Source organism: Microplitis mediator, chromosome 1, assembly GCF_029852145.1.
Source record: "Microplitis mediator isolate UGA2020A chromosome 1, iyMicMedi2.1, whole genome shotgun sequence".
Taxonomy (NCBI): Eukaryota; Metazoa; Arthropoda; class Insecta; order Hymenoptera; family Braconidae; genus Microplitis; species Microplitis mediator.
In genome coordinates, this window is record NC_079969.1 from 1,920,080 (window position 1) to 1,944,563 (window position 24,484).

Genomic DNA, 24,484 nt, shown 5'->3' on the forward strand with positions numbered 1-24,484 from the left:
AAATTTCCGAATTATTCAAAATTTTCTAATTATGGGTAAATTTTTTAATTCGTAAATTTTCAAATAATTGAAACTATTCCGATTATTCGTCAATTTTCGAATTATTTGTGAATTTTTGTATCATTTTAAAATTTTCGAAGAATTTTGAAATTTCCGAATTATTCAAACTTTTCTAACTATGGGTAAATTTTTTAATTCGTAAATTTTCAAATAATTGAAACTATTCCGATTATTCGTCAATTTTCGAATTATTTGTGAATTTTCGTATCATTTTTCAATTTTCAAAGTATTTGGAAATTTCCGAATTATTCAAACTTTTCTAGCTATGAGTAAATTTTGTAATTATCCGTAAATTTTCGAATTATTCAAACTATTTTACGCATAAGTAAATTTTTGATTATTCGTAAATTCTCAAATAATTCAAACTATTCCAATTATTCGTCAATTTTCGAATTATCCGCAAATTTCGAATTATTGAAACTGTTTCAATTTTTTGTATTTCTTTTGAAATTCAAAACCTCATAAATAATTCCAATTTTCAATTCAAATTTCTAATTCAATTTGACACGAACAATTCTCTATTCAATTTTTCAAAAAAGGTTTTACTCAAAATAACAGTAAATTCTATAATTTCCATAAATATATATAGTGAAAAAATTTTTTTTTGTATTCTCATAAATATATATATCACTCACACTCAAATAATCTCCAGATACAATAATCCCCCCACGACATATCAACTCCATTCCCCCCCTCTCTAACTCACACTCGTCCGCGGTAATCTCATATTACCTACTAGTTATTTCATCATCATTACGTAACAGTACGTCGCGTAATAAACATCAAAGGTCACCCGTCTTATCTCTACTGATCTAAATAAAACAAAAACATCAAATATTTCCGTAAAACCGTCGAAAAATATCTGAAAAAAACCGTAAGTATCAAAAATTTATCAAAAAGCCTCAAAATATCATTAACATCTGAAAATTGTTCCAGAAAATGGACGTTCTGATGATATTGATAGCAATATTAGTAACAATAATATCATACTACGTAATAAATCAATTAACATACTGGTCAAGTCGGAAAATTCCTCATCTCCCGCCAGTTCCTATTCTGGGCAACATGATGGTTTCCATGATCTTGAAACGTCGATCGCCCGCGCAATTCACCCTAGAGTTATATAAAAAATTTCCCTGCACTTCTTACGTGGGTCTGATGAGCTTCAACACCCCGGTGATTCTGATAAACGACCCCGAGTTGATAAAAGAAGTTTTTATCAAAAATTTCGACAACAATCCGGACCACCTGAGCTTCATAACCGAAAAATTTGACCCCATTTTGGGGACTAATGTGTTTTCACTTAAGGGTGACAGGTGGCGGCAAGTAAGAGGTGCATTGACCCCCACTTTCACTGCGACAAAAATGAAGTTTCTGTTTACGCTGATGGAAAAAGTTTCCGCAAACGTAATCCATTATTTGCGGAGCCATCCTTCGGAATGTCAACAAGTCGACACGAAAGATTTGTTCACCAGATACGCTAATGACGTAATTGCAACATCGGCATTCGGTTTGTCCGTAGATTCGTTGGAAAACCGTAAAAATGAATTCTATTTACGAGGCAAAGATGCCACGAATTTGACCGGATTTTTGCGAATTTTGAAGTTCATGATGGGGGTCATGTTCCCCCGGCTGATGAGATGGTGCGGGCTGACTTATTTGAGCAAAGGAACCAACAGATTTTTCATCGATTTGATTCATCAGACGGTCGAGACTCGAGACAAAGAAAAAATAGTGAGACCGGATATGATCCATTTGCTGATGCAAGCCAGGGATCAGGTCAAAGACTTCAAAATAACGATCAATGACATCGTAGCTCAGGCTTTTATATTTTTCCTCGCGGGTTTCGATACCACATCGACCACCATGGGGTTCATCGTCCATCAGTTGGCTTACAATCAAGATGTCCAGGAAAAATTGCACGCGGAAATCGTGGAATTGATAAAAGATGACAATACTGAGATCACTTATGAATTATTGGCCAAAATGAAGTATATGGAGATGGTTATTTACGAAACTTTGAGGTTTTTTCCACCTGTTGTCCTCCTAGATCGGGTCTGTGTCAAGAAATTCAAGCTACCGCCCCCTAGGGTCGGAAATTCGAACTCGGAGGCGGGAAATTTGAATGGGGAAGTAAATACTGAAGGCCTTACGGTTGAAAAAGGGACTGTTGTGTGGGCGCCAGCATTTGCGCTGCAGAGAGATGAAAAATATTTCCCGGAACCGGATAAATTTGACCCCGAGCGTTTTAGCGAAGAAAACAAGGGGCAAATTGAACAATGCGCGTACATGCCATTTGGAGTCGGCCCTAGGAAGTGCATTGGTGAGAGATTCGCCATGATGGAGATGAAATTGATAATCGCGAGGCTCATCAAGGATTTCAAGGTCAAGCCGTGTGAGAAAACTAGCAGAGAAATTGTTTTCGATGGAAAAAGCTTGAATTTGGTTCCCAAAGGCGGGATCTGGGTCAAATTTGAAAAACGATAAGACGCTAGGTTACTTTTTATACTTTTTCATGAATAGTGGGGTAATACGGAGAGTTTTCGGACGCGATTAAAGTAGAAAATGAAGTTTTGATGTTCGACTATCGATATATTTTTATATTTTTGAGGTTGAACTGGCCAAGAAAATTTCCGATAGCTGAATCCAAAAATCGATAAAAACGAAAAAATTTTTCATTGACTTCTCCCTTTGCCGGAAATTTTTTTTTGGGAAAAATAGAAGGAAAGTCGGAGGATTTGGAAATAATTTGGGAAAGTAGATATGAATTTTGAACTGTATTTGGATAAATTTATTTTATTATGTTGTTGTGTGTGACAGCAATATGTAGAAATGTATGTAAGTAAATGTAACATATGTAAAAGAATTTTTTACTAATGAATAAAATTTAATAAATCGATACCTATGAAAATTAAAGAGAGTAATCGTCCAAATTGTCGAAAAATTCGTTAGCTACTTTATGGGGAAATTCAATCATATCCTTGATTGCATCGGCGAGGTTGCAATCATAGTCTGAGGAAGTAGGACGTGGATGGATTTTTTTTTTTTTTTCACCGACTGGGAGTTGGTACAAATTCAGAGGGACAGATCTGAGAGCCAAGAATCCTCCGGAGCCTTTGTTGCCACGATGATAGAGCCCGAGTCCTTGGAGAGGAGTCAGAGGACTGCCTACGGCTTCAGAAGCGTCCAAAAAGGGTACAGTAGATTGACCGGCGTCCTTGCGAAGGTCTGATGGGCGGAATCTGATGAACTGATCGGGGCTGGACAGTTGATTGTTTTCTGATGACTTGAGTGGGTTGTCCGGTTCCTCGAGGACCAACTCACGTCTTTGTAAAAGAAAAATTCATGTAAATAACTATAAAAAGGTTAAATAGTTTGGGTCAAGTACCTGTTTCTGGCGCCAGCGGAAACCCAAGTCGGCTTGTAATACTCTGAAATGCGACCGGTCGCGAAATCGAATCGTCTGATTTGGATCTGCAACTCGATGGCACACTGTCGGGAAATGCGACAATCGAGCGTGTCAGCGTAGTGTAATCCCACTCCAGTGACGATGTAGTCTTTGTACACCGTTAGATCGTCAAGATAAACTACCGTAGGATGACCGTAATCTTTTCCCAACAAGAGGGTCTTCATGTTTCCGTAGTATGATTTTACGTAGAACTTTTTTACGCTTTCGCTGTAATCGAAGTCTTCAAGTGGCTTCCATGCTGCTGATGACTGATCGATTTTTCCGCCCGGCAACAATATTGCTTCAGCTATTTGGAGATGGACCATGTAGTCTTTTTTAACGAATTTTACTCCTACGACAACTCTAGAGAAATAGATAAACATGAATCATTTATTTTTATAGTCAAAATTCATTAAAAAATAACGAGTACGTAAAAATTATAAACTAGATCATATTTAATACGATCTCTGATACTGCATTGACACTACGCTAAGTCACATTGTATCAATTCCCTGTCAATGCAATTACTTTAAACGGTTTTATTTCTAATTTATACCCTGAGACTGCATTGACACTACAAGAGCTTGCATTTAATAGATTTTGAGAAACTGCATTGATTCTCCACGAAAATTACCTGGAAGCTTATTATTACATAATCATTCTATGTTACTGCATTGACACTACATAGGCTTGCGTTTGATAGGCTCTAAGACACTGCATTGACTCTATATGGAAATTACCTGGAAGCTTACAATTAAATAATCATTTCATATTGCATTGACACTACACAGGTTTTATTTAATAAGCTCTCTGACACTGCATTGACACTACGCTTAGTCACATTTTATCAATTCTCTGTCAATGCAATGACTTTACACGGTTTTACTTCTAATTTTTCTCCTGATACTGCATTGACACCACATGGGCTTGCATTTTATAGATAACAAGACACTGCATTGACTCTAGATCAAAATTACCTGGAAGCTTACAATTAAATGATCATTTTATATTGCATTGACACTACACGAGTTCTATTTGATAAACTCTCTGATACTGCATTGACGTTAAAAAAGCTTTTATACTGAGATTTTTCTTAATTGACAGACTTGATCATCACTTAATTACATTTCATTACTGCATTGACACTATAAGCTTACTTTTGATGAAATTCTCAATGCATTGACAGTATCTGCTGATAGTTGATCTTTTTACACTGCATTGACACTACTCTAGTATTTTAAGGATAAATATAAAAAATAATAGTACCTGTTATTAGCTACGTCCGCAATCTGTTTCCTAAAACTCATCGCCGTGACCACGTGGTCATCATGTTTAGGTTTAGCGACACATGTGCACACACAGTAGTCACAAGGCTCCGAGTAGTATGACCACGAATTCATTTTCCTGTTAACTGACGTCAGTTCTCCGTTGCAAACTGTATTGTCACCAAATTTCAATGCAGCATCATTATTTCCGAACCATTCGTAGCGCCGTTTCCCGTCATTCTAATGAAAAAAAAAATTATCAAAGTGACTTTACGACCCCGAAAACCAAAAAAGGGCAAAATGGACATACCGATTTGCAAATGTCTAATTTTGAAGAAACATAAACGCAATGTTCGAATTTTTTACACTCGGTATTTTTATTGACTTGGAAAATTCGCTGGAGATTACAATCGTGGGAACATGTCCCGCCTGATAAATCTCTTTCATTTATTATTATTGACTGATACATTTTTTCTAGTTCAATATAGTTGCCAGCTGATGGAAAAAAAAATTTATAACCTCAATTTTTAAAAAAATTCAAAAAAATTGTCATCTTACGTAGTGGCGGTTTAGGAGTTGATGGTTTCGATTGACATTTATCTTTGAAATTTAAATATTCGTTGATCAATAATTCTGTTAGATAATCAAAACCGTCGAGATTTTTGATTAAAATTTTTTTCATTTCGTTTATTTCATCACTCATGCACTCTGTGTTAAAAAAAAAAAATTAGTCATTAATTTCAAAGGCCAATTATTTAAATCGATACGTACTATTACGACAGAGGGAAGTAACAGACAATTTGAAGGCCGCAACAATAAATCGCTGAAGGTGAGATTTCAATATTCGCTGAATAAATTCTATGAGACTGTCTTCTATGGTTGATATTATCTCACATGGCTTTATTTTACTAGCATATTGCTAAAAATGGAAATAAATTTGTAAATTATGAGGAAATTGTAAAAACGCAGCAGAGAAAATACTCAAGTTTTGGGAGTTTGAGAATTTTTTTCGAAAAACTAGTAGGATATTCTTGTTGCTGATAAAATTTCCTGTAAAATGAGTACCCACATCGATATATTACGTCGAGGTAATTGCGGCCGATTTTGAGAACCGAAAATTCGAAAAAATGAATTTTGAATTAGTATTAAAAATTTTTTAAAAACAACCTCTAGTAATTTAAAAAATTACACGTACAATGAGCGCCAACAATCCATTACGTAAAATCGTTAATTAATTAATTGATTAATAAATCATTAATCCTCCGATTGATTAACATACCCACCGAAATATGACGATGTGTGTACTCATTCAACTCGCGCCTTCATAATCTACCGCCCTGTTCTATTTATTTACAAAAACCAAAGAAAAAAATAAATTTCCCACCCGGAAAACCCATAAAACAAGAAAAATTTTAAAGTCACCCAAACATATCGATGTGGGTACTCAAACTCGCGGAAATCGGGTCACGAACACAGTAGTGAGTTCAAAAATCATTAAATAAATCATCAGTAACAACCCAACCCGGTAACTCTCTATCGCGCCCAATCAAACTCCCCAAAACTTATAAAATCTTTGTCATAAATGCCCGTTCTTACCGCCATTTTGTTTTTAACAGTCATCACAAAGTCAGCATAAACTCTATTAATATCTCCTTCACGAAAATCCATGTCGACTCTGGACTTCCAGTCAAACATCAAGTCCATGTGAGCGCAAATAGGAGCCCCGATCCTCGGATCACCTCCGTTATAATCAATAAGCGCGTAATTATTAAGCACCTCCCAGTAGTTTCTTATTCTTATCATCTTGTTCGTCATTTCAAAAGAAATTTGTCTTTGGCTACTCCACTCATAGTCATTCACTTTATCAATGATAACTTTCCCAGGAAATTCACTCGCTTCCTTTTCAACTAATTCGTTCTTAATCATCATTGCCTTCATATCTCTCATGATTCCTTTTAACTTCTCATTCCTTTGCTCCTCTGACAATAGAAATTCATACACAGTACAATTGCGTCGCGTTTTCGATTCAATTTCATTCATAAATTCCGAAAACAATTCCAAATTCGTTGGTGCTTTTCCATCTCCTCTTGCTCCATTTATTTTTATTGTTAAAAATAACAAAAGTATCAAATTTAAATAAAAACACTTCATTTTTTTTATGGGAAAAATATTTCTAAATTTTTTATGTCCGCGCTTCCGGGATTTTTTTAATTTACTGATTTTTTATTGCGGCAAAAAGTAGAACAGTACTGATAAGTTAATAATAGTAATGATCGTTAATTAAAAATATTTAATTAAAAAAAATGATTTACTGGAAGAGAAGTCAAAAAAACAAGTTTTTTGTCCACTAATTGGATTTTAATTAACGAAGAGATAAGTCATTTTTTTTCGTTATCGACTGACTGATAAAAAATTAATTAGTGACCTATTGCTCTAGTAAAGCAAAAATAATTTTTTTTTTAAATTTAAAGATAATTTTTTGTTAAAAAAATAAATTATATGGACTATAACTCATAACACTGTCCATTTTATCCATTAAAAATTTTTGAGAATCACTTCACACTTCAAAAGTATCCCATGGCCATTTTGCCTCTTGTTTATTCAAAAAATTTTCATTACCTGATTTTACACCTTAAAAAAAAAAAAAAAATTCTGGCCCAAACTACCCCATGCCCATTTTTATTAAAAAATTTTGACGGCAAATTTTTGTGACCAAAATTATTCTATGACTATTTTGCCCCAGTCATTTAAAAAATCACTAGGCAGCCCATTTTACCCCATAAATTTATTTAAAGAATAAATTTTGACCCGAATTACCCCATGACCATTTTGCCCCTAAAATTTTGAATAATAAATTTTCGTGGCCCAAACTACCCCATGTCCATTTTTATTTAAAAATTTTGATAAGAAATTTTTGTGACCATTTTGCCCCAGTCATTTAAAAAATCATTAGGCAGCCCATTTTACCACATAAATTTATTTAAAGAATAAATTTTGACCCGAATTACCCCATGACCATTTTGCCCCTAAAATTTTGAATAATAAATTTTCGTGGCCCAAACTACCCCATGTCCATTTTTATTAAAAAATTTTGACGACAAATTTTTGTGACCAATTTTATTCTATGACCATTTTGCCCCAGTCATTTAAAAAATCACTAGGCAGCCCATTTTACCCCATAAATTTATTTAAAGAATAAATTTTGACCCGAATTACCCCATGACCATTTTGCCCCTAAAATTTTGAATAATAAATTTTCGTGGCCCAAACTACCCCATGTCCATTTTTATTTAAAAATTTTGATAAGAAATTTTTGTGACCATTTTGCCCCAGTCATTTAAAAAATCATTAGGCAGCCCATTTTACCACATAAATTTATTTAAAGAATAAATTTTGACCCGAATTACCCCATGACCATTTTGCCCCTAAAATTTTGAATAATAAATTTTCGTGGCCCAAACTACCCCATGTCCATTTTTATTAAAAAATTTTGACGACAAATTTTTGTGACCAATTTTATTCTATGACCATTTTGCCCCAGTCATTTAAAAAATCACTAGGCAGCCCATTTTACCCCATAAATTTATTTAAAGAATAAATTTTGACCCGAATTACCCCATGACCATTTTGCCCCTAAAATTTTGAATAATAAATTTTCGTGGCCCAAACTACCCCATGTCCATTTTTATTTAAAAATTTTGAAAAGAAATTTTTGTGACCATTTTGCCCCAGTCATTTAAAAAATCATTAGGCAGCCCATTTTACCCCATAAATTTATTTAAAGAATAAATTTTGGCCCAAATTACCCCATGACCATTTTGCCCCTAAAATTTCAAATAATAATTTCTCGTGGCCCAAACTACCCCATGTCCATTTTTATTAAAAAATTTTGAAAAGAAATTTTTGTGACCATTTTGTCCCAGTAATTTAAGAAATCACTAGGCAGCCCATTTTACCCCTCAAATTTATTTAAAAAAAAAATGGCGGCCCAATTGACCCCTTGTTGCAAAAAATAAAAAAATCGAGTCCATAATTAAATTTAAAATAATTTATTAATGAATTATTTGACAAAACTTACAATTAAAAATTATGTTCTACAAAAAATAACTACTGCGCACTCATATTACGCAAGTTTTTAAAAAAGTCATGCGTCAATTCAAACGGAAATTTAGCGACATTTCCAAGAAACTGGAAAAAGCCCATTCTGCCTCCAAAGCCGGGGTTGCTATTTGAAGGAGGCGCATTTTTGTTGACAGCAGAGGTAGTGTAGGAACGTGAATCGAAATCGTAGACTCTGAGGGCCAAGAATCCTCCGGAGCCTTTGTTGCCACGATGATAGAGCCCGAGTCCTTTGAAAGGCATCAGAGGGCTGCCTGTAACTTCAGAAGCGTCGAAGAAGGGTACAGTCGATTGCCCTGCGTCCTTACGGAGGTCTGACGGGCGGAATTTGACGAACTGATTAGTGGTTGACAGTTGGTTGTTTTCGTATGACTTGAGAGGGTTGTCGGGTTCCTCGAGGACCAACTCACATCTATGTAACAGAAAGATTTATATAAATAGTGATTTAAATGGCTGAGATATAAATTTTGGATAATCGGGGCCAGTACCTTTTACTGTTGCCAGCGGAAACCCAACGCGGCTTGTAGTTATCGGAAATGTGGCCCTCCGCGGAATCGAATCGTCTGATCTGGATCTGCAACTCGATGGCGCCCTCTTGGAAAACGGGACAATCGGGCGAGTCGCCAGCGTAGCGGAATCTCACTCCGGTGACGATGTAATCAGTGGGTGCCATTACGTCGTCGAGATTTATTGCCGAAGGATGACCGTAGTCTTTTCCCAGGGAGAGGGGCTTCATGTTTCCGTAGCCTGATTTTACGTAGAACTTTTGTTCGCTTTCGTTGTAATCGAAGTCTTCAAGTGGCTTCCATGCTACTGATGACTGATCGATTCTTCCGTACGGCAATAATTTTGCTTCGGCTATTTGGAGATGGACCATGAAGCCTTTTTTAACGAATTTTACTCCTACGACAACTCTAGAGAAATAAATAAACATAAATCATTTATTTTTATAGAAAAGATTCATTAAAAAATAACGAGTACATAAAAATTATAAACTAGATCATTTTTAATACGATCTTTGATACTGCATTGACACTAAGCTAAGTCACATTTTATCGATTCCCTGTCAATGCAATTACTTGACACGTTTTTATTTCTAATTTTTACCCTGATACTGCATTGACACTACAAGAGCTTGCATTTGATAGATTTTATGTAACTGCATTGACTCTACATGGATATTACTTGCAAGCTTACAAGTAAACGCTTATTTGACATTACATTGACCCTACACGGGTTCTATTTGATAAGCTCTCTAATATTGTATTGATACTAAATTATTTCAATCCTAGAAGATGCTCTGTTTGCATTGAGTCTACAGAAAATCTCAGTTTGAATGAATTTTCTGCTACTGCATCGTCACTTTATTAACTTGCAATTAATATGCTGCATTGACATTTATAAAAAAACTGTCATTTGGCATCCTCGTATTTATCACACCTGGTCATTGTTACTCAAATATTTTTATTGCATTGACACTAAAGAGACTTATATTTCCCATTTCTTCCGAGTCTACACACTAGATCATACTAAATTTGATATTTCAACTGCATTGACACTAGAACAGCTTATATTAAAAAAAATTCAATTTACCCATCCGGTTATAAATAAATTGAGTTTTTGTACTGCATTGATACTAGAGAGACTTATATTTCCTATTTTCTCCGAATTTACACACTAAATCGTATTAAATTAAATTTTTAGTTGCATTGACACTATAGCAGCTTATATTCAATATTTTTTTGAATTTGCCCACTCAGTCATGACTAAATCGAGTTTTTGTACTGTATTAACAATACCGTGACTTATATTTACAGTTTTCTCTTAATCTACACACTAGATCGTACTAAATTGAATTCTTTAACTACATTGACACTATAACAGCTTATATTCAACAGTTTTTTTTTCAATTCACCCATCCGGTCATAATTAAATCGAGTTTTTGTACTGCATTGACACTACAGAAGCTTTAATTTCCCAATTTTTAGAAATCTATTCACTAAATCATACTAAATCAAGTTTTTTCACTGCATTGACATGATGCTATCTAACGCAAAATATAAAAAAAAATAGTTACGTTACCTTTCGTTATGAAAATCTGTAACCTGTTCCCGGAAACTTATTGCCGTGAGAACATGGTCGTCGCGTTTAGGCTTAGCGACACATGTGCAAACGCAGTAATCACAAGAATTCATGGTAAATGATGTCCAGAAATCGCTTACACTTGAGAAGGAAGTCGTTCTACCATAACAAACATTACCGTTGCCATATGTTGCGCCATCGTCGGTTTTGAACCACTCATAGCGACGTTTTTTATCGTTCTAATAATCAGAAATTTCAAATATTTTTCAATTACCGACAAAAAAAAATTTGGTGACAGAGCACTACTACGCTTCGCGTTTGAGGTGCGCAATTCTACAATAAACTTACCGCTTCACAAACGTCATATTTATTCGATATAAATTTGCATTCCAGATATTTTTTGCACTCTCCATTTGTATTAAGATCGGAAATTTTACTGAGATCGCAATTGTGGGAACATGATTGACTTTTCGATAACTCTTTCTCATTTACGATTTTTGTCTGATAAGCTCTTTCTAATTCAATGTGATTATAATTCTTGACGCCTATTTTCAAAAAATTGGAAATTAAAAATTTGAAAATAATTTTAAACAAAAAAAAAACTTACCGGGGCCAGGTTTACCGCAGGGGTAGGTATGATCGCAGGGGTCAGGTTGACCGCAAGGGTAATAATCACAAGGTCCAGGTTTCGGCGCGTCACATTTTTTGATAAATTGCGCGAAACCTGCCATAGTTTTCATGAGCAACTCTTGATAATCGTGAATAGTTTTCATGAATTGTTGTTTCAGTCCCGCGATTTCGTTGCTGATGCAGGCTATGAATAAAAAAATTTATTAATTACTTTGACTACTGAGGAAGTAATGAAAGATGTGATTGAAAATACGTACATTCTCTACATTGTGATTTAACGGAGAGTTCGAAGGCGGTCAAAATAAATCTTTGGATGTGAGCTTTTATTCCTTGTTGGAAAAATGCAACCATCTCTTCTTTCAACGTTGATTTTATTTCACATATATTTATTTTACTGGCATATTTCTGAAAATGGAAGTAAATTTGAAAATTATGAGAAATTTGTAAAAACGCAGCAGAGAAAATACTCAAGTTTTGGGAGTTTGAGAATTTTTTTCGAAAAACTAGTAAGATATTCTTGTTGCTGATGAAATTTCCTGTAAAATGAGTACCCACAACGATATATTACGTCGAGGTAATTGCGGCCGATTTTGAGGACCGAAAATTCGAAAAAATGATTTTTGAATTAGTATTAAAAATTTTTTAAAAACAACCTCTAGTAATTTAAAAAATTACACGTACAATGAGCGCCAACGATCCATTACGTAAAATCGTTAATTAATTAATTGATTAATAAATCATTAATCCTCCGATTGATTAACATACCCACCGAAATATGACGATGTGTGTACTCATTCAACTCGCGCCATCATAATCTACCGCCCTGTTCTATTTATTTATAAAAACCAAAGAAAAAATAAATTTCCCACCCGGAAAACCCATAAAACAAAAAAAATTTTAAAGTCACCCAAACATATCGATGTGGGTACTCAAACTAGCGGAAATCGGGTCACGAATACAGTAGTGAGTTCAAAAATCATCAAATAAATCATCAGTAACAACCCAACCCCGTAGCTCCCCAAAACTTGTATAAAATCACCGCCATTATTTCCCATTCTTACCTCCATTCTGTTTTTGATAGCGTTTATAAATGTAGCATAAACTGCATTGATATCTCCATTGCACAATTCCGCGTCAACTATTGACTTCCAATTAAATTGTACGTCCACGTTATCACAAGGTCCCCATCCAACCATCAAAGAACTTCCCTCATAATCATTTACTTTCGAGGACTGATCCAGCGCCTTCCAGTAGTTGCTTATTTTCCTCATCATATTCGTCAGCTCATAGGAATACTCGAAGTAGTCAAACTTTTCGATGATCGATTTCCACGGAAATGTTTCCGTTCCATTGTTGTATTTAAACTCGCACATTATTTTGTTCATATCCTTCAGAGTATTCATTACCGCAAACCTTCTTTGGAATCTTGTGGCCGGATAATCATACACACAATTACTTTTTAATTTTAATTCAATATTATTAACAAAATTCATCGTATAAGAGTCCAAGTCTGTGCTCGTAAATATTTCTTTCATAAACCCCTGGCTATTTTTTATTACAAAAAGTAAAATAAATATGAATTTTAATGCCGCCATTACAATTAAAATTTTTAAATTTAGACCGAACTAAAGAAAAACTTAAACTGACTGATGAATTTAATTAGCGGCCGCGACTTTTTATACGCGATGATTTAATAAAAGTAACGTTTGATTAATCTTTTAGTAAATATATATTTCGTGGTAGTGATAAAAAAATTTAATGTTTAGGGTAAATAGGGATTAAAATAATTAGAAACACGAGTCATATTTTTTATTGATATATTTTTTTAGATTACTTTATTTAAGTTGGTTATTATTTTTTTTTTATTAGAGCTTGTTTGCTTTTGTGATTGCGGGTGAGATGCGACGTGATAAGAATGAGGCGTTGGATGAAATAGTCACCGTTAGATAGGAGATTAAGAGTTTTGTTAGAGATTTAGAAGGTCAATTTAAGGTTTGGGAAATACGTGAGGGATTTGGGTTTTTTTTTAAGTCAAGGTGAGTTCGGGTGAGGAATTGAGGCCAAGGATTGATTCTTTTAAATTTTAGTTGTGTAGATTTGGAGGAATTTTTAAAAATATTTATGGGACCCCATGGAAATATATTTTGAATCATTAAGAATCCATGAGAATCTACGGCAGTTCATGGGAATCAATTTGATATCCATGAAAATTTATAAATATCCATGGGAATTCATAGGAATCAATTCCAAAAGCCATAAGAATCAATAAAAATCCATAGGAATCCATGGAAATTTGTAAGAATCGATTTCAAATCCGTAAAAATCAATAAATTTTACCGCCCTGTTCTATTGATTTATAAAAACCAGAGAAAAAATAAATTTCCCACCAGGAAAACCCATAAAACGAAAAAAATTTTAAAGTCGACCAAACATATCGATGTGGGTACTCAAACTCGCGGAAATCGGGTCACGAATACAGTAGTGAGTTCAAAAATCATTAAATAAATCATCAAAAACAACCCAACCCAGAAACTCCCTATCGCGCCCAATCAGAAATCCATAGGAATCCATGGAAATTTATAGGAATCAATTCGGAATCCATAAGAATTAAGAAAAATTGATAAAAATTTACAGGAATCAATTTCAAAAGTCATAAGAATGAATGAAAATATATATAAATTTATGAGAATCCATAAATTTCCATAGAAAGTTGTAGGAATCAATTCTATTTCATTAATAATTTATAAGAATCAAGTTCTAATCTATAGAAATCCATGGGGATTCATCAAAAGGAAAAAAGATTTCATTTGGATGCATTACGGATCAGAGTCAGCTATGGGAATCAATTTTGAATCCATGATAATCCATAAACATTAGAGTGACCCAAAAAAACCTACTGCTTTTTTAACTTCCCGCTAAGGAAATTTCAAATTTTCAAAAAAGGGAAGTTATTGTTTTCACCCGATTTGCGAAAATCGAAATTTCATCAGATGTCGAAATTTTGAGGTCCTAGAAAGCTATTCTATTTCCGGATGGACGTCCGTCCGTGTGTGTAAACTTTTTTTGTCCGACGATATCTTTGGAACGAATGAACCGATTTGAACGTCTTTTTGGCAATCGAAAGAGTTCACCAAAACTTAGAATTGATTAGATTTTGGAGTAGATCAGTCATGTAGTTTACGAGTTATACGAAGAATAAAAATTAAAAATTTTTTTTGTTTTTGGTTTTTTGCGTATAAATTATAAACCACTTGCCCGATTCGTCTCAAAATGTATTTAGTTTCAAGTCTTGTTGAGCCCTTTCGATTGTCACCAAAAACGTTCAAATCGGTTCATTCGTTCCAAAGATATCGTCGGACAAAAACTATAATTTTTAGTGAAGGTATGTTTTACCGGCCTAACAAATTTTTGAGCTCGAGCTCAAAAATTTATAAGTTATAATGATTCCGAGCTCCCTGAGCTCGAAAACAGCGGGAAGTTTTGGGGCTGGCCCGCAGGGTCAGGTGGTTTAGCAGCTATAGTTTATATTTGTGAAATCATGACTACGCTGATAATTTCAGCCCAAAATTTAAATATTTGAACCTCGCTCAAAAATTTTGAATGTTTCCGAGTGCTGTCTTTTGGACGTTTTCGAGCGACCCTTGAATACTAATAATAAACCTTCTGAATTTTTTCGCTATCAATTTGTATCATAATGAATAAAAATATAACCCGAGAAATAGAAATAATAAATTATGTACATACGTTTTTATTTTTTAATTCAATTTTTGGAATTTTTGTTTATTCTAAACTTACCCAATTTTATTGTTTAGGATTGTCCTGCATAATTTTGGTTACGCAGAAGTTTTTTTTTAGTGAAATAAAAATAATTGAGTTATTCAAAAATCCAAAAACTAATTCAAAGTATTAATTACATATTATCAGTTAATATTCAAAATTTTTGAGCGCCGTTTGAATATTTTAATTTTGGGCTGAAAATTTTGATCATTTTTGATATTTTCAAAATTCGTGAGCGACCTATTGATAATTTTTTATTAAGCTGATTTTTGGAGAGGCTTCTTAAAACATCTTATACCAACAAATTTCTATAAGAGGCTCGAAAAATGGATCACTCTAATAAACATCCATGGGAATTCATAGGAGTCATTTTAAAATCCATGCGAATCTGTAATGACTTACAATAATTAGTGGGAATTTATAGGAATTGATTGAAAAACCGATGAAAATCCATAGAAATGGATGGAAATCTACGGCGGGCAGAGATGAAGTTGGGGGCAGGTTCAGATTCCAGGCAGAGGTGAGGTTGAAAACAGAGGTAGGGTTGAAAGCAGGGTAGAGGTTGAGGACAGGGTAGAGGTTGAGGGCAAGGTGTAGGTTGAGGGCAAGGTGTGGGTTTTGGCACTTGACATTTTTTAATGAACTGCGCGAAACCTGCCTCAGTTTTTTTTCGCAACTCTTGATAATCGTGAATAGTTTTCATTAATTGTTGTTTCAGTCCTGCGATCTCGTTGCTGATGCAGGCTATGAATAAAAAATTTATTAATTACTTTGAATACTGAGGAAGTAATGGAAGATGTGATTGAAAATACATACATTCTCTACATTGTAAATTAACGAAGAGTTCGAAGACGGCCAAAATAAATCTTTGGAAGTGAGCTTTTATTCCTTGTTGGAAAAATGCAACCATCTCTTCTTTCAACGTTGTTTTTATTTCACATATATTTATTTTACTGGCATATTTCTGGAAATGGAAATAAATTTGAAAATTATGAGAAATTTGTAAAAACGCAGCAGAGAAAATACTCAAGTTTTGGGAGTTTGAGAATTTTTTTCGAAAAACTAGTATGATATTCTTGTTGCTGATGAAATTTCCTGTAAAATGAGTACCCACATCGATATATTACTTCGAGGTAATTGCGGCCGATTTTGAGAACCGAAAATTCGAAAAAATGATTTTTGAATTAGTATTAAAAATTTTTTAAAAACAACCTCTAGTAATTTAAAAAATCACACGTACAATGAGCGCCAACGATCCATTACGTAAAATCGTTAATTAATTAATTGATTAATAAATCATTAATCCTCCGATTGATTAACATACCCACCGAAATATGACGATGTGTGTACTCATTCAACTCGCGCCATCATAATCTACCGCCCTGTTCTATTTATTTACAAAAACCAAAGAAAAAATAAATTTCCCACCCGGAAAACCCATAAAACAAAAAAAATTTTAACGTCACCCAAACATATCGATGTGGGTACTCAAACTCGCGGAAATCGGGTCACGAATACAGTAGTGAGCTCAAAAATCATTAAATAAATCATCAGTAACAACCCAACCCAGTAATTCCCTACCGCGCCCAATCAAACTCCCCAAAACTTGTATAAAATCACCGCCATTAATTCCCATTTTTACCTTAATTTTGTTTTCAATAGCTTTTATAAATGCAGCATAAATTGCATTGATATCTCCATTGCACAATTCCGCGTCCACTATTGACTTCCAATCAAGTTTTACGTCCACGTTATTACAAGGCCCCCATCCAAACAGCACAGAACTTCCCTCATAATAATTTACCGCCGAGGACTTATCCAGCACCTTCCAGTAGTTGCTTATTTTCTGCATCATGTTAGTCAGCTCTGAAGAATACTCGAAAGAGTCAAGTTTTTCGATGGTCGATTTCCAATAAAATTTTTCCGTTCCATTGTTAGATTTGAACTCATTCATTAGTTTGCTCATTTCTTTCAAAGTATTTACAACCGCGAACCGTCTTTCGATTATCGCTGCCTGATGATAATCGTACACACAATTACTTCTTAATATTGATTCTATATAATCTATATTATTCATCATATAATAACCCGAGTCTATGCCGGCAAATATTTCTTCCATAAATCCCTGGGTATTTTTTATTACAAAAAGTAAAATAAATATGAATTTAAACGCCGCCATTTTATTTGAAATTTTTAAAATTAGAGCGAACTAAATTAAACAAATTGTAACCGACTGATGAATTGAATTAGCAGCCCGACTCTTTATACGCGATGATTTCGTGGAAGTGATAAAAAAATTTAATTACTAGGGTAAATAGAGGATTAAAATAATTAACAACAAGAGTTATATTTTATAATGATTTATTTTTTTAGATTACTTTATTTAAGTTGGTTAGTTTTTTTCGCTTGTTTGCATTTCTGATTGCTGGGTGTATGGAATGCGGTGCGATAAGGATGAGACGTTTGCGAAAATAATCTGCGTTAGATGGGAGATGAAAAGTTTTATTAAAGATTCAGGAATTAAATTTAGGATTTGGGAAATACGTGAGGGATTTGGGTGTTTGTTTGGGTTTTTTTACGTGAAGGTGAGTTCGGGTGAGGGATTGGGGTGAAGAATTGATTCTTTAGAATTTTAGTTGTGTAGATTTGGAGGAATTTTTAAAAATATTTATGGGACCCCATGGAAATATATTTTGAATCATTAAGAATCCATGAGAATCTACGGGATTCAATTTGATATCCATGAAAATCCATAAATATCCATGGGAATTCATAGGAATCAATTCCAAAAGCCATAAGAATCAATAAAAATCCATAGGAATCCATGGAAATTTATAGGAATCAATTTCAAATCCGTAATAATTTAGAAAAATTGATAAAAATGAATAGGAATCGATTTCAAAAGCCATAAGAATCAATGAAAATCCATAGAAACCCATGGAAATTTATAGGAATCAATCTCAAAAGTCATAAGAATCAATAAAAATCCATAGGAACCCATGGAAATTTATAGGAATCAATTTCAAATCCGTAAGAATTTAGAAAAATTGATGAAAATTAACAGGAATCAATTTCAAAAGCCATAAGAATCAATAAAAATCCATAGAAATCCATGGAAATTTATAGGAATCAATTCTAAATGCATAAGAATTTAGAAAAATTGATAAAAATCAACAGGAATCGATTTCAAAAGCCATAAGAATCAATAAAAAACCATAGGAATCCATGAAAATTTATAGAAATCAATTCTAAATCCATAAGTATTCAGGAAAATTGATGAAAATTAATAGGAATCAATTTCAAAAGCCATAAGAATCAATAAAAATCCATAGGAACCCATGGAAATTTATAGGAATCAATTTCAAATCCGTAAGAATTTAGAAAAATTGATAAAAATTAACAGGAATCGATTTCAAAAGCCATAAGAATCAATGAAAATCCATAGAAATCCATGGAAATTTATAGGAATCAATTCTAAATCCATAAGAATTCAGAAAAATTTATAAAAATTAACAGGAATCGATTTCAAAAGCCATAAGAATCAATGAAAATTCATAGGAACCCACGGAAATTTGTAAGAATCAATTCCGAACCCGTAAGAATTCAGAAAAATTGATAAAAATTAACAGGAATCGATTTCAAAAGCCATAAGAATCAATGAAAATTCATAGGAACCCACGGAAATTTGTAAGAATCAATTCCGAACCCGTAAGAATTCAGAAAAATTGATAAAAATTAACAGGAATCGATTTCAAAAGCCATAAGAATCAATGAAAATTCATAGGAACCCACGGAAATTTGTAAGAATCAATTCCGAACCCGTAAGAATTCAGAAAAATTGATAAAAATTAACAGGAATCGATTTCAAAAGCCATAAGAATCAATGAAAATCCATAGGAATCCATGGAAATTTGCAGGAATCAATTCCATTTCATTAACAATTTATAAGAATCAAGTCCTAATCTATAGAAATTCATGGGGATTCATAAAAAGGAAAGAAGGTTTAATTTGGATGCATTATGAATTAGAGTCAGCGAATTGAGAATTAAACAATGGAGACATGTCGAAGTCAAATATCCGGAAGGCTAAATAGCCACCGGAGCCTTTGTGCCAAAGGTGGAAGAGTCCAAGGCCCTGGAGAGGAGCTGCGGGTGTAAAGCTCGTATCCCTTCCATCAAAAAAGGGAACCGTCGACTGTCCAGCGTCTTTCCTCCAATCAGAAGCGCGGAATCGCACACTCGTGGCTGTCATCACACTTCCCCCTTCTTCCGGGGCATTCCTCGGGTCGTCTGGGTTCTCTAGTACCAACTCACCTCTGCAAATAACGACATTAATTATCCCACAACTTAAGTATCTGTGCCCGAGATTCAAAATCTAACCTCAAAGTTTTATAATCTGGAGTAATCCACCAAGAATTATTGTGATTAAGTAGCCGGCCTTCGACAAAATCCAACTTCGTCACTCGTATCTGCATTTCAATGGGTCCACGTTTCCGTTTTGGTGACCAAATTGAGTCCCAGGTGAATCTACATCTTACTCCCGTGACCACGTGATAGTCTGGAGCCTTTACGTCATCCAAGTTAACGGTTTCCGCATGTCCGTAGTCACTTCCCAGTCTCATTGGCAAATATTCTACTGTTCTACCTAACTCGCTTTCTCTTTCAGAAACGAGATAATATCTACCCTCCATTTCATTGAACTCAAATCGTTCAAGCGGCCGCCATCTTGTCGTGCTAATTTTACCATATGGCAACAAAAGTCCTTCTTGTATTTGAAGGTGTATCAAACGATCATTTCTAACAAATCTTATACCCGTGACTACCCTATAATTTTATTAAAATATTTTTCGAATATGACTAATAATTAATAATATTCAAATAATAATAATAATAATAATAATAATAATAATAATAGTAACCGATCATTATAAATATCTGAGATTTGATCCCGGAAGCTTATCGCCGTGATAATATGATCTGAACGCTTGGGTTTTTCCACACATGTACAAATACAGTAATCACAATAATACCCGTTGTACCACAGAAACTCACTGTTGACTTTTGTAATTTTTCCTTGACATATATTATTTTTTTTAAGACTCATACTTTTACCGTATATGTTACCATCGTAATCTTTAATCCATTCATATCTTCTTGAACTGTTTTTCTAGAGTACAAATAAGTTGATAGTAAATTTAATTACTTTCGAAGTACATTAGACAAGTAGATTATGAATAATTCAAAAAAATTTTCAATTTTCAAATTTTCCGTTACCGATTTCTGGGAAACGGGACAACTGATTCTAATGGCGCTGGTAGGAATCAACGAAACTCGATATTAAGAACATCTGACCCAATTTTTAAACCCATTGGATGCCTCAGTTATTAACCATTCGCGAAAACACCAAAAGTAGGCTATTTTCAAAATTTTGCGGTACCGATATCTTTGGACGAACACAACAGATTTCAACAATTCTCGTAGGAGTCGAAAGAGCTTATTAGCCTTCAAATCTCAGCCAATTTTTAAACCAATCTGACAAGTAGTTTTCGAGTTATCCCCAAAAAACGCTTTTTCCCAAATTTTTCCGGGTGGAATAACTCAGAATCTACTCGACCGATCGAGTTCGGTGATATACCAGATCTATGTTGCAATAGACCCCTTCGATTGACCCACACCCGGTTTTCGGTTTTCGATTACACAAAAAGTTTGAAAATTTTCGCAAACGGATTCGCGTCGCGCGCGCGTAAAACGGTTCAAAAACATTCAGAATAATTTCCCAAGGCCCCGAAATGTCAATAGCTGTTCAGATCTCGATTACCCAGAGTCGGTTCGAAGCCAATAATTTTGTTTCTCACAGAAAATTAACGTTTTAGTGTCAAAAATCGAAATTCGCCAAAATGCAAAATTTTAACGCATTGAAAATTTTTGATTTTTAATAGGATATTTTGTTACCTCATGACAAATATCGAAACCACTCGATACATATCGACAGTCAATAGCTTTTGGACACTCTGTATTTTTAAATTTATCTCCAATACTCTTGAGATCACAATTATGACGACAAGGTCTATTAGAGCTACTTAGACTTCTTTCCTCAATTATTCTCATCCGAATCATACCTTCCAATTGAATATTCAAAGTATCATTTTCTAAATAACAAATAAGTTAATTAATTTGTGAAAATATCGAAAATTAATCATACAATAAATAAACAATAACTTTTTTCTTCGGCTTTTTGTGGACATGCGTACAAATAATGCGTCAATTTGTGAAGGGACTTCCCAATTAATTCGATGTAATTTACTGATTCATTAAGAAACCTCGAAGTTATTTCATTCGTTTCATTAAAATTCGACGCTGGAATTTTTTCATATTTTTAATTAATAATTAATGAGGGTTAAATATTTTCAAATATTACTTGTATCGCGTTTGCACAACGCAGTTCCAAGGTATGAGACGATAAATCTGCGTAAATTTGTTTTCATAATGAATTCAAAGTACATGTACAAGCCGTGGCGTAATGAAGGCGTTGAGCCGCAAAAATTGTGATCAAGTTCGTTCTAGAATTTTTGTTAAAAGTCATAGATTACAGAACTTGAAAAAAATTTATTAGAAATATAAGAATTTCATTAATAATCTAGATTTTTTTGAGATTCCAGAAGTCAAAATAAATTTTTCTAGAGAATTATGGAAACTTTCGACACTTTCTAGAAGATCATTTAAGTTCTTTTTGAGATTCGAGAAGTTAACAAAAATTTTCTAGAGAATTAAAAATTTTTCTAGACGATTATTAGTTTATATGGAAATTCTAGAAGTTACGAAAGAATTCCTAGAAAATTCATTATCCTTCAAAATGTTCTAGATAATTTTTTATTTTGAAGATTCTATGAACTAAACAAAATTTTGTAGAGAATCAAAAATTTGCTTTATTTTCTAGAAAATTTTTTACTTTACGTAATATTCTAGAAGATTATGTTTGAACTTTTAGACTAGAGAATATTTTCTAGGAGACTTTTAACTCTTCCGAATTATCTAGGAAATTAATTAAGCATTTGAAGATACTAGAAGTTATAGAAAACTATTCTATGAAATTTTTTTCAGCCTTTAAACTTTCTAGGAGATCATTTAAGTTAATTTTAAAATTCTAGAAGATTTTTAACTCTTCAGAATTTTCCAGGAGATTATTAACATCTAGTCTAAGATTCTAGAAGTTATAAAAAACATATATCTAGATCATTTTCTAGTCTTCAGAATTGTCTAGAAGATTCATACCCATAATTACTTTTCAAGCTGCAAAAAATTTTCTAGAAGATTTTTAACTCTTCCCATTTATCTAGTTAATTATTCAAGCATTTGAAGATTCTAGAAGTTATAGAAAACTATTCTATGAAATTTTTTTAGTCCCTAGAACTTTCTAGGAGATTATTTAAGTTAATTTTAAAATTCTAGAAGATTTTTAACTCTTCAGAATTTTCCAGGAGATTATTAACATCTAGTCTAAGATTCTACAAGTTATAAAAAACAAATCTAGATAATTTTTCAGTCTTCAGAATTGTCTAGAAGAAACATACCCCTAATTACTTTTCAAGCTGAAAAAAATTTTCTAGAAGATTTTTAACTCTTCCCAATTATTTAATTAATTATTCAAGCATTTGAAGATTCTAGAAGTTATAGAAAACTATTCTATGAAATTTTTTAGTCTTTAAACTTTCTAGGAGATTTTTTAAGTTAATTTTTAAATTCTAGAAGATTTTTGACTCTTCAGAATTTTCCAGATCATTAACCTCTAGTTCAAGATTCTAGAAGTTATAAAAAACAAATCTAGATAATTTTCCAGCCGTCAGAATTGTCTAGAAGATTCATACCCGTAATTACTTTTCAAACTTAAGATTTCCATTTTTAAACTTTAAAATACAAATAACTACTAAACTATCAAAGATACATAAAAATTACTTATGACACTTTTTGTAGCTCTTTAAATTCTCTAAAAATTACTTCTGATAACATTTTCCCCTAAACCCAACCCTTCGGCCACAAACTAACGATAAACAAACAAAAATATCATACCTCCCAATATTTCCAAATTTCTTCCATGTAAGCTCTCAAGTCCTTCGCGCTGTCCTCGTAAAATTCCTCTGGTCCAAACAACAATTTATTATCCATCAACACAGTAACATACTTACAATAATTATCGACATTAACAACCCCTGTATCGTCATTTTTTAAAAAAACATTAGGAAGTTGGTGATAAAAATAAACAACAGATGCGTAAAAAATGTAAACTTTTGAATTCAAATAATTCAAACTTATCAACTCATTACTCCTGCGCGTATGTATGTACTTGATTAATAAATTATGATATTCATCCCACGGCAATACATACTCGGACATACGGAGCGACATAAATTTTATACCAGTAATCATTTCAGAAACACTTTTTAAAAAAAATTTTATTTTCTCGGTTCCATTTAAATTTGAATTGACGAGAGATTGAGTTGTCAGCTGGTACTTGAAGTCCACTTGATAAATAAAAGTATCGATATATTTTTTAATCGACTTTATGTCATGTATATCTGGAAGTCTTAATAAATTTGCATATATTGACGATACTAATATAAAAATAATTATACTTTTGAGAAACATTTTTTTTTTGTTAATTTCGCGGTCGATACGCGGGCGCGATCAAAAATAGATTAACAGATTTATTTTTTTTTCCTTATATATAGATAAATATATTTAATTGGCTCGGGAATCATTAAATGCTGGGTTTTTTTTTTTTTTTTTTGAAAATTATTTATAGAAATTTTTAAGAGATAAAAATTTAACTGGTTAATAAATAAAAATAGTAACAATTTTTTGAAAATTTACTATGCGTTTAAATTCAATGAGGGATATCTTGGAATATAAGAGAGATAAATATATGTTGTGTATGATCTTTGGAAAGGGAATTTAATTTCCTACAATTTTGGATTCTTCATAAATTTCCGTAGGACCGACGGTTCAAAAGTTACAGCCGTTTTAAAAATATTTTTAAGAAAATTTAATTAATTTATTGGAGTTGAGACTTTAATTGTTGATGTCCTAAAAATATGAGAGATAAATAT

General features: G+C 33.1%; 4 protein-coding genes across 4 annotated transcripts; 1 reads left to right on the plus strand and 3 right to left on the minus strand.

Annotated features, from left to right (window-relative positions):
• The first annotated feature begins 788 nt into the window (after positions 1 to 788).
• On the plus strand, positions 789 to 2,976 carry LOC130677429 (cytochrome P450 9e2-like). Its single transcript, XM_057484192.1, has 2 exons — positions 789 to 934; positions 997 to 2,976. Exon 2 carries the CDS (start codon positions 1,000 to 1,002, stop codon positions 2,545 to 2,547), a length of 1,548 nt encoding a protein of 515 aa, XP_057340175.1. The 5' UTR covers positions 789 to 934; positions 997 to 999; the 3' UTR covers positions 2,548 to 2,976.
• LOC130678129 (uncharacterized) lies at positions 2,859 to 13,224 on the minus strand. The gene is made up of 14 exons (XM_057485118.1): positions 12,666 to 13,224; positions 11,862 to 12,009; positions 11,582 to 11,788; positions 11,323 to 11,519; positions 10,975 to 11,213; positions 9,381 to 9,806; positions 8,892 to 9,304; positions 6,370 to 6,752; positions 5,545 to 5,692; positions 5,332 to 5,481; positions 5,084 to 5,268; positions 4,775 to 5,013; positions 3,449 to 3,871; positions 2,859 to 3,386 (listed from the first exon to the last, which is right to left on the minus strand). The coding sequence occupies exons 1-14, from the start codon at positions 13,197 to 13,199 to the stop codon at positions 2,972 to 2,974; spliced, it is 4,107 nt and encodes a 1,368-aa protein (XP_057341101.1). The 5' UTR covers positions 13,200 to 13,224; the 3' UTR covers positions 2,859 to 2,971.
• Positions 13,225 to 13,455: 231 nt separating this feature from the next.
• Positions 13,456 to 17,595, minus strand: LOC130669144 (uncharacterized). The gene is made up of 3 exons (XM_057471879.1): positions 17,024 to 17,595; positions 16,198 to 16,345; positions 13,456 to 16,125 (listed from the first exon to the last, which is right to left on the minus strand). The coding sequence occupies exons 1-3, from the start codon at positions 17,558 to 17,560 to the stop codon at positions 15,800 to 15,802; spliced, it is 1,011 nt and encodes a 336-aa protein (XP_057327862.1). The 5' UTR covers positions 17,561 to 17,595; the 3' UTR covers positions 13,456 to 15,799.
• Positions 17,596 to 19,342: 1,747 nt separating this feature from the next.
• LOC130674794 (uncharacterized) lies at positions 19,343 to 21,492 on the minus strand. The gene is made up of 4 exons (XM_057480214.1): positions 21,333 to 21,492; positions 20,300 to 20,547; positions 19,761 to 20,204; positions 19,343 to 19,696 (listed from the first exon to the last, which is right to left on the minus strand). The coding sequence occupies exons 1-4, from the start codon at positions 21,486 to 21,488 to the stop codon at positions 19,399 to 19,401; spliced, it is 1,146 nt and encodes a 381-aa protein (XP_057336197.1). The 5' UTR covers positions 21,489 to 21,492; the 3' UTR covers positions 19,343 to 19,398.
• Positions 21,493 to 24,484: the final 2,992 nt, after the last annotated feature.

Excerpts from the sequence above, each read along its gene's own strand:
- LOC130669144 (XM_057471879.1), bottom strand. The coding sequence starts at position 17,560 with ATGGCGGCGTTTAAATTCATATTTATTTTACTTTTTGTAATAAAAAAT. Across the intron at positions 16,346-17,023 it reads CTATTGAAAACAAAATTAAG|AAATATGCCAGTAAAATAAA; the intron begins GTAAAAATGGGA and ends TTCCATTTCCAG. Across the intron at positions 16,126-16,197 it reads TAATTTACAATGTAGAGAAT|CCTGCATCAGCAACGAGATC; the intron begins GTATGTATTTTC and ends TTTTATTCATAG.
- LOC130677429 (XM_057484192.1), top strand. The coding sequence starts at position 1,000 with ATGGACGTTCTGATGATATTGATAGCAATATTAGTAACAATAATATCA.
- LOC130678129 (XM_057485118.1), bottom strand. The coding sequence starts at position 13,199 with ATGGCGGCATTAAAATTCATATTTATTTTACTTTTTGTAATAAAAAAT. Across the intron at positions 11,789-11,861 it reads TAAATCACAATGTAGAGAAT|CCTGCATCAGCAACGAAATC; the intron begins GTACGTATTTTC and ends TTTTATTCATAG. Across the intron at positions 9,305-9,380 it reads TCCGCTGGCAACAGTAAAAG|ATGTGAGTTGGTCCTCGAGG; the intron begins GTACTGGCCCCG and ends TCTGTTACATAG.
- LOC130674794 (XM_057480214.1), bottom strand. The coding sequence starts at position 21,488 with ATGAGAATAATTGAGGAAAGAAGTCTAAGTAGCTCTAATAGACCTTGT. Across the intron at positions 20,205-20,299 it reads TCAGATATTTATAATGATCG|GGTAGTCACGGGTATAAGAT; the intron begins GTTACTATTATT and ends ATAAAATTATAG. Across the intron at positions 19,697-19,760 it reads CCAGATTATAAAACTTTGAG|AGGTGAGTTGGTACTAGAGA; the intron begins GTTAGATTTTGA and ends CGTTATTTGCAG.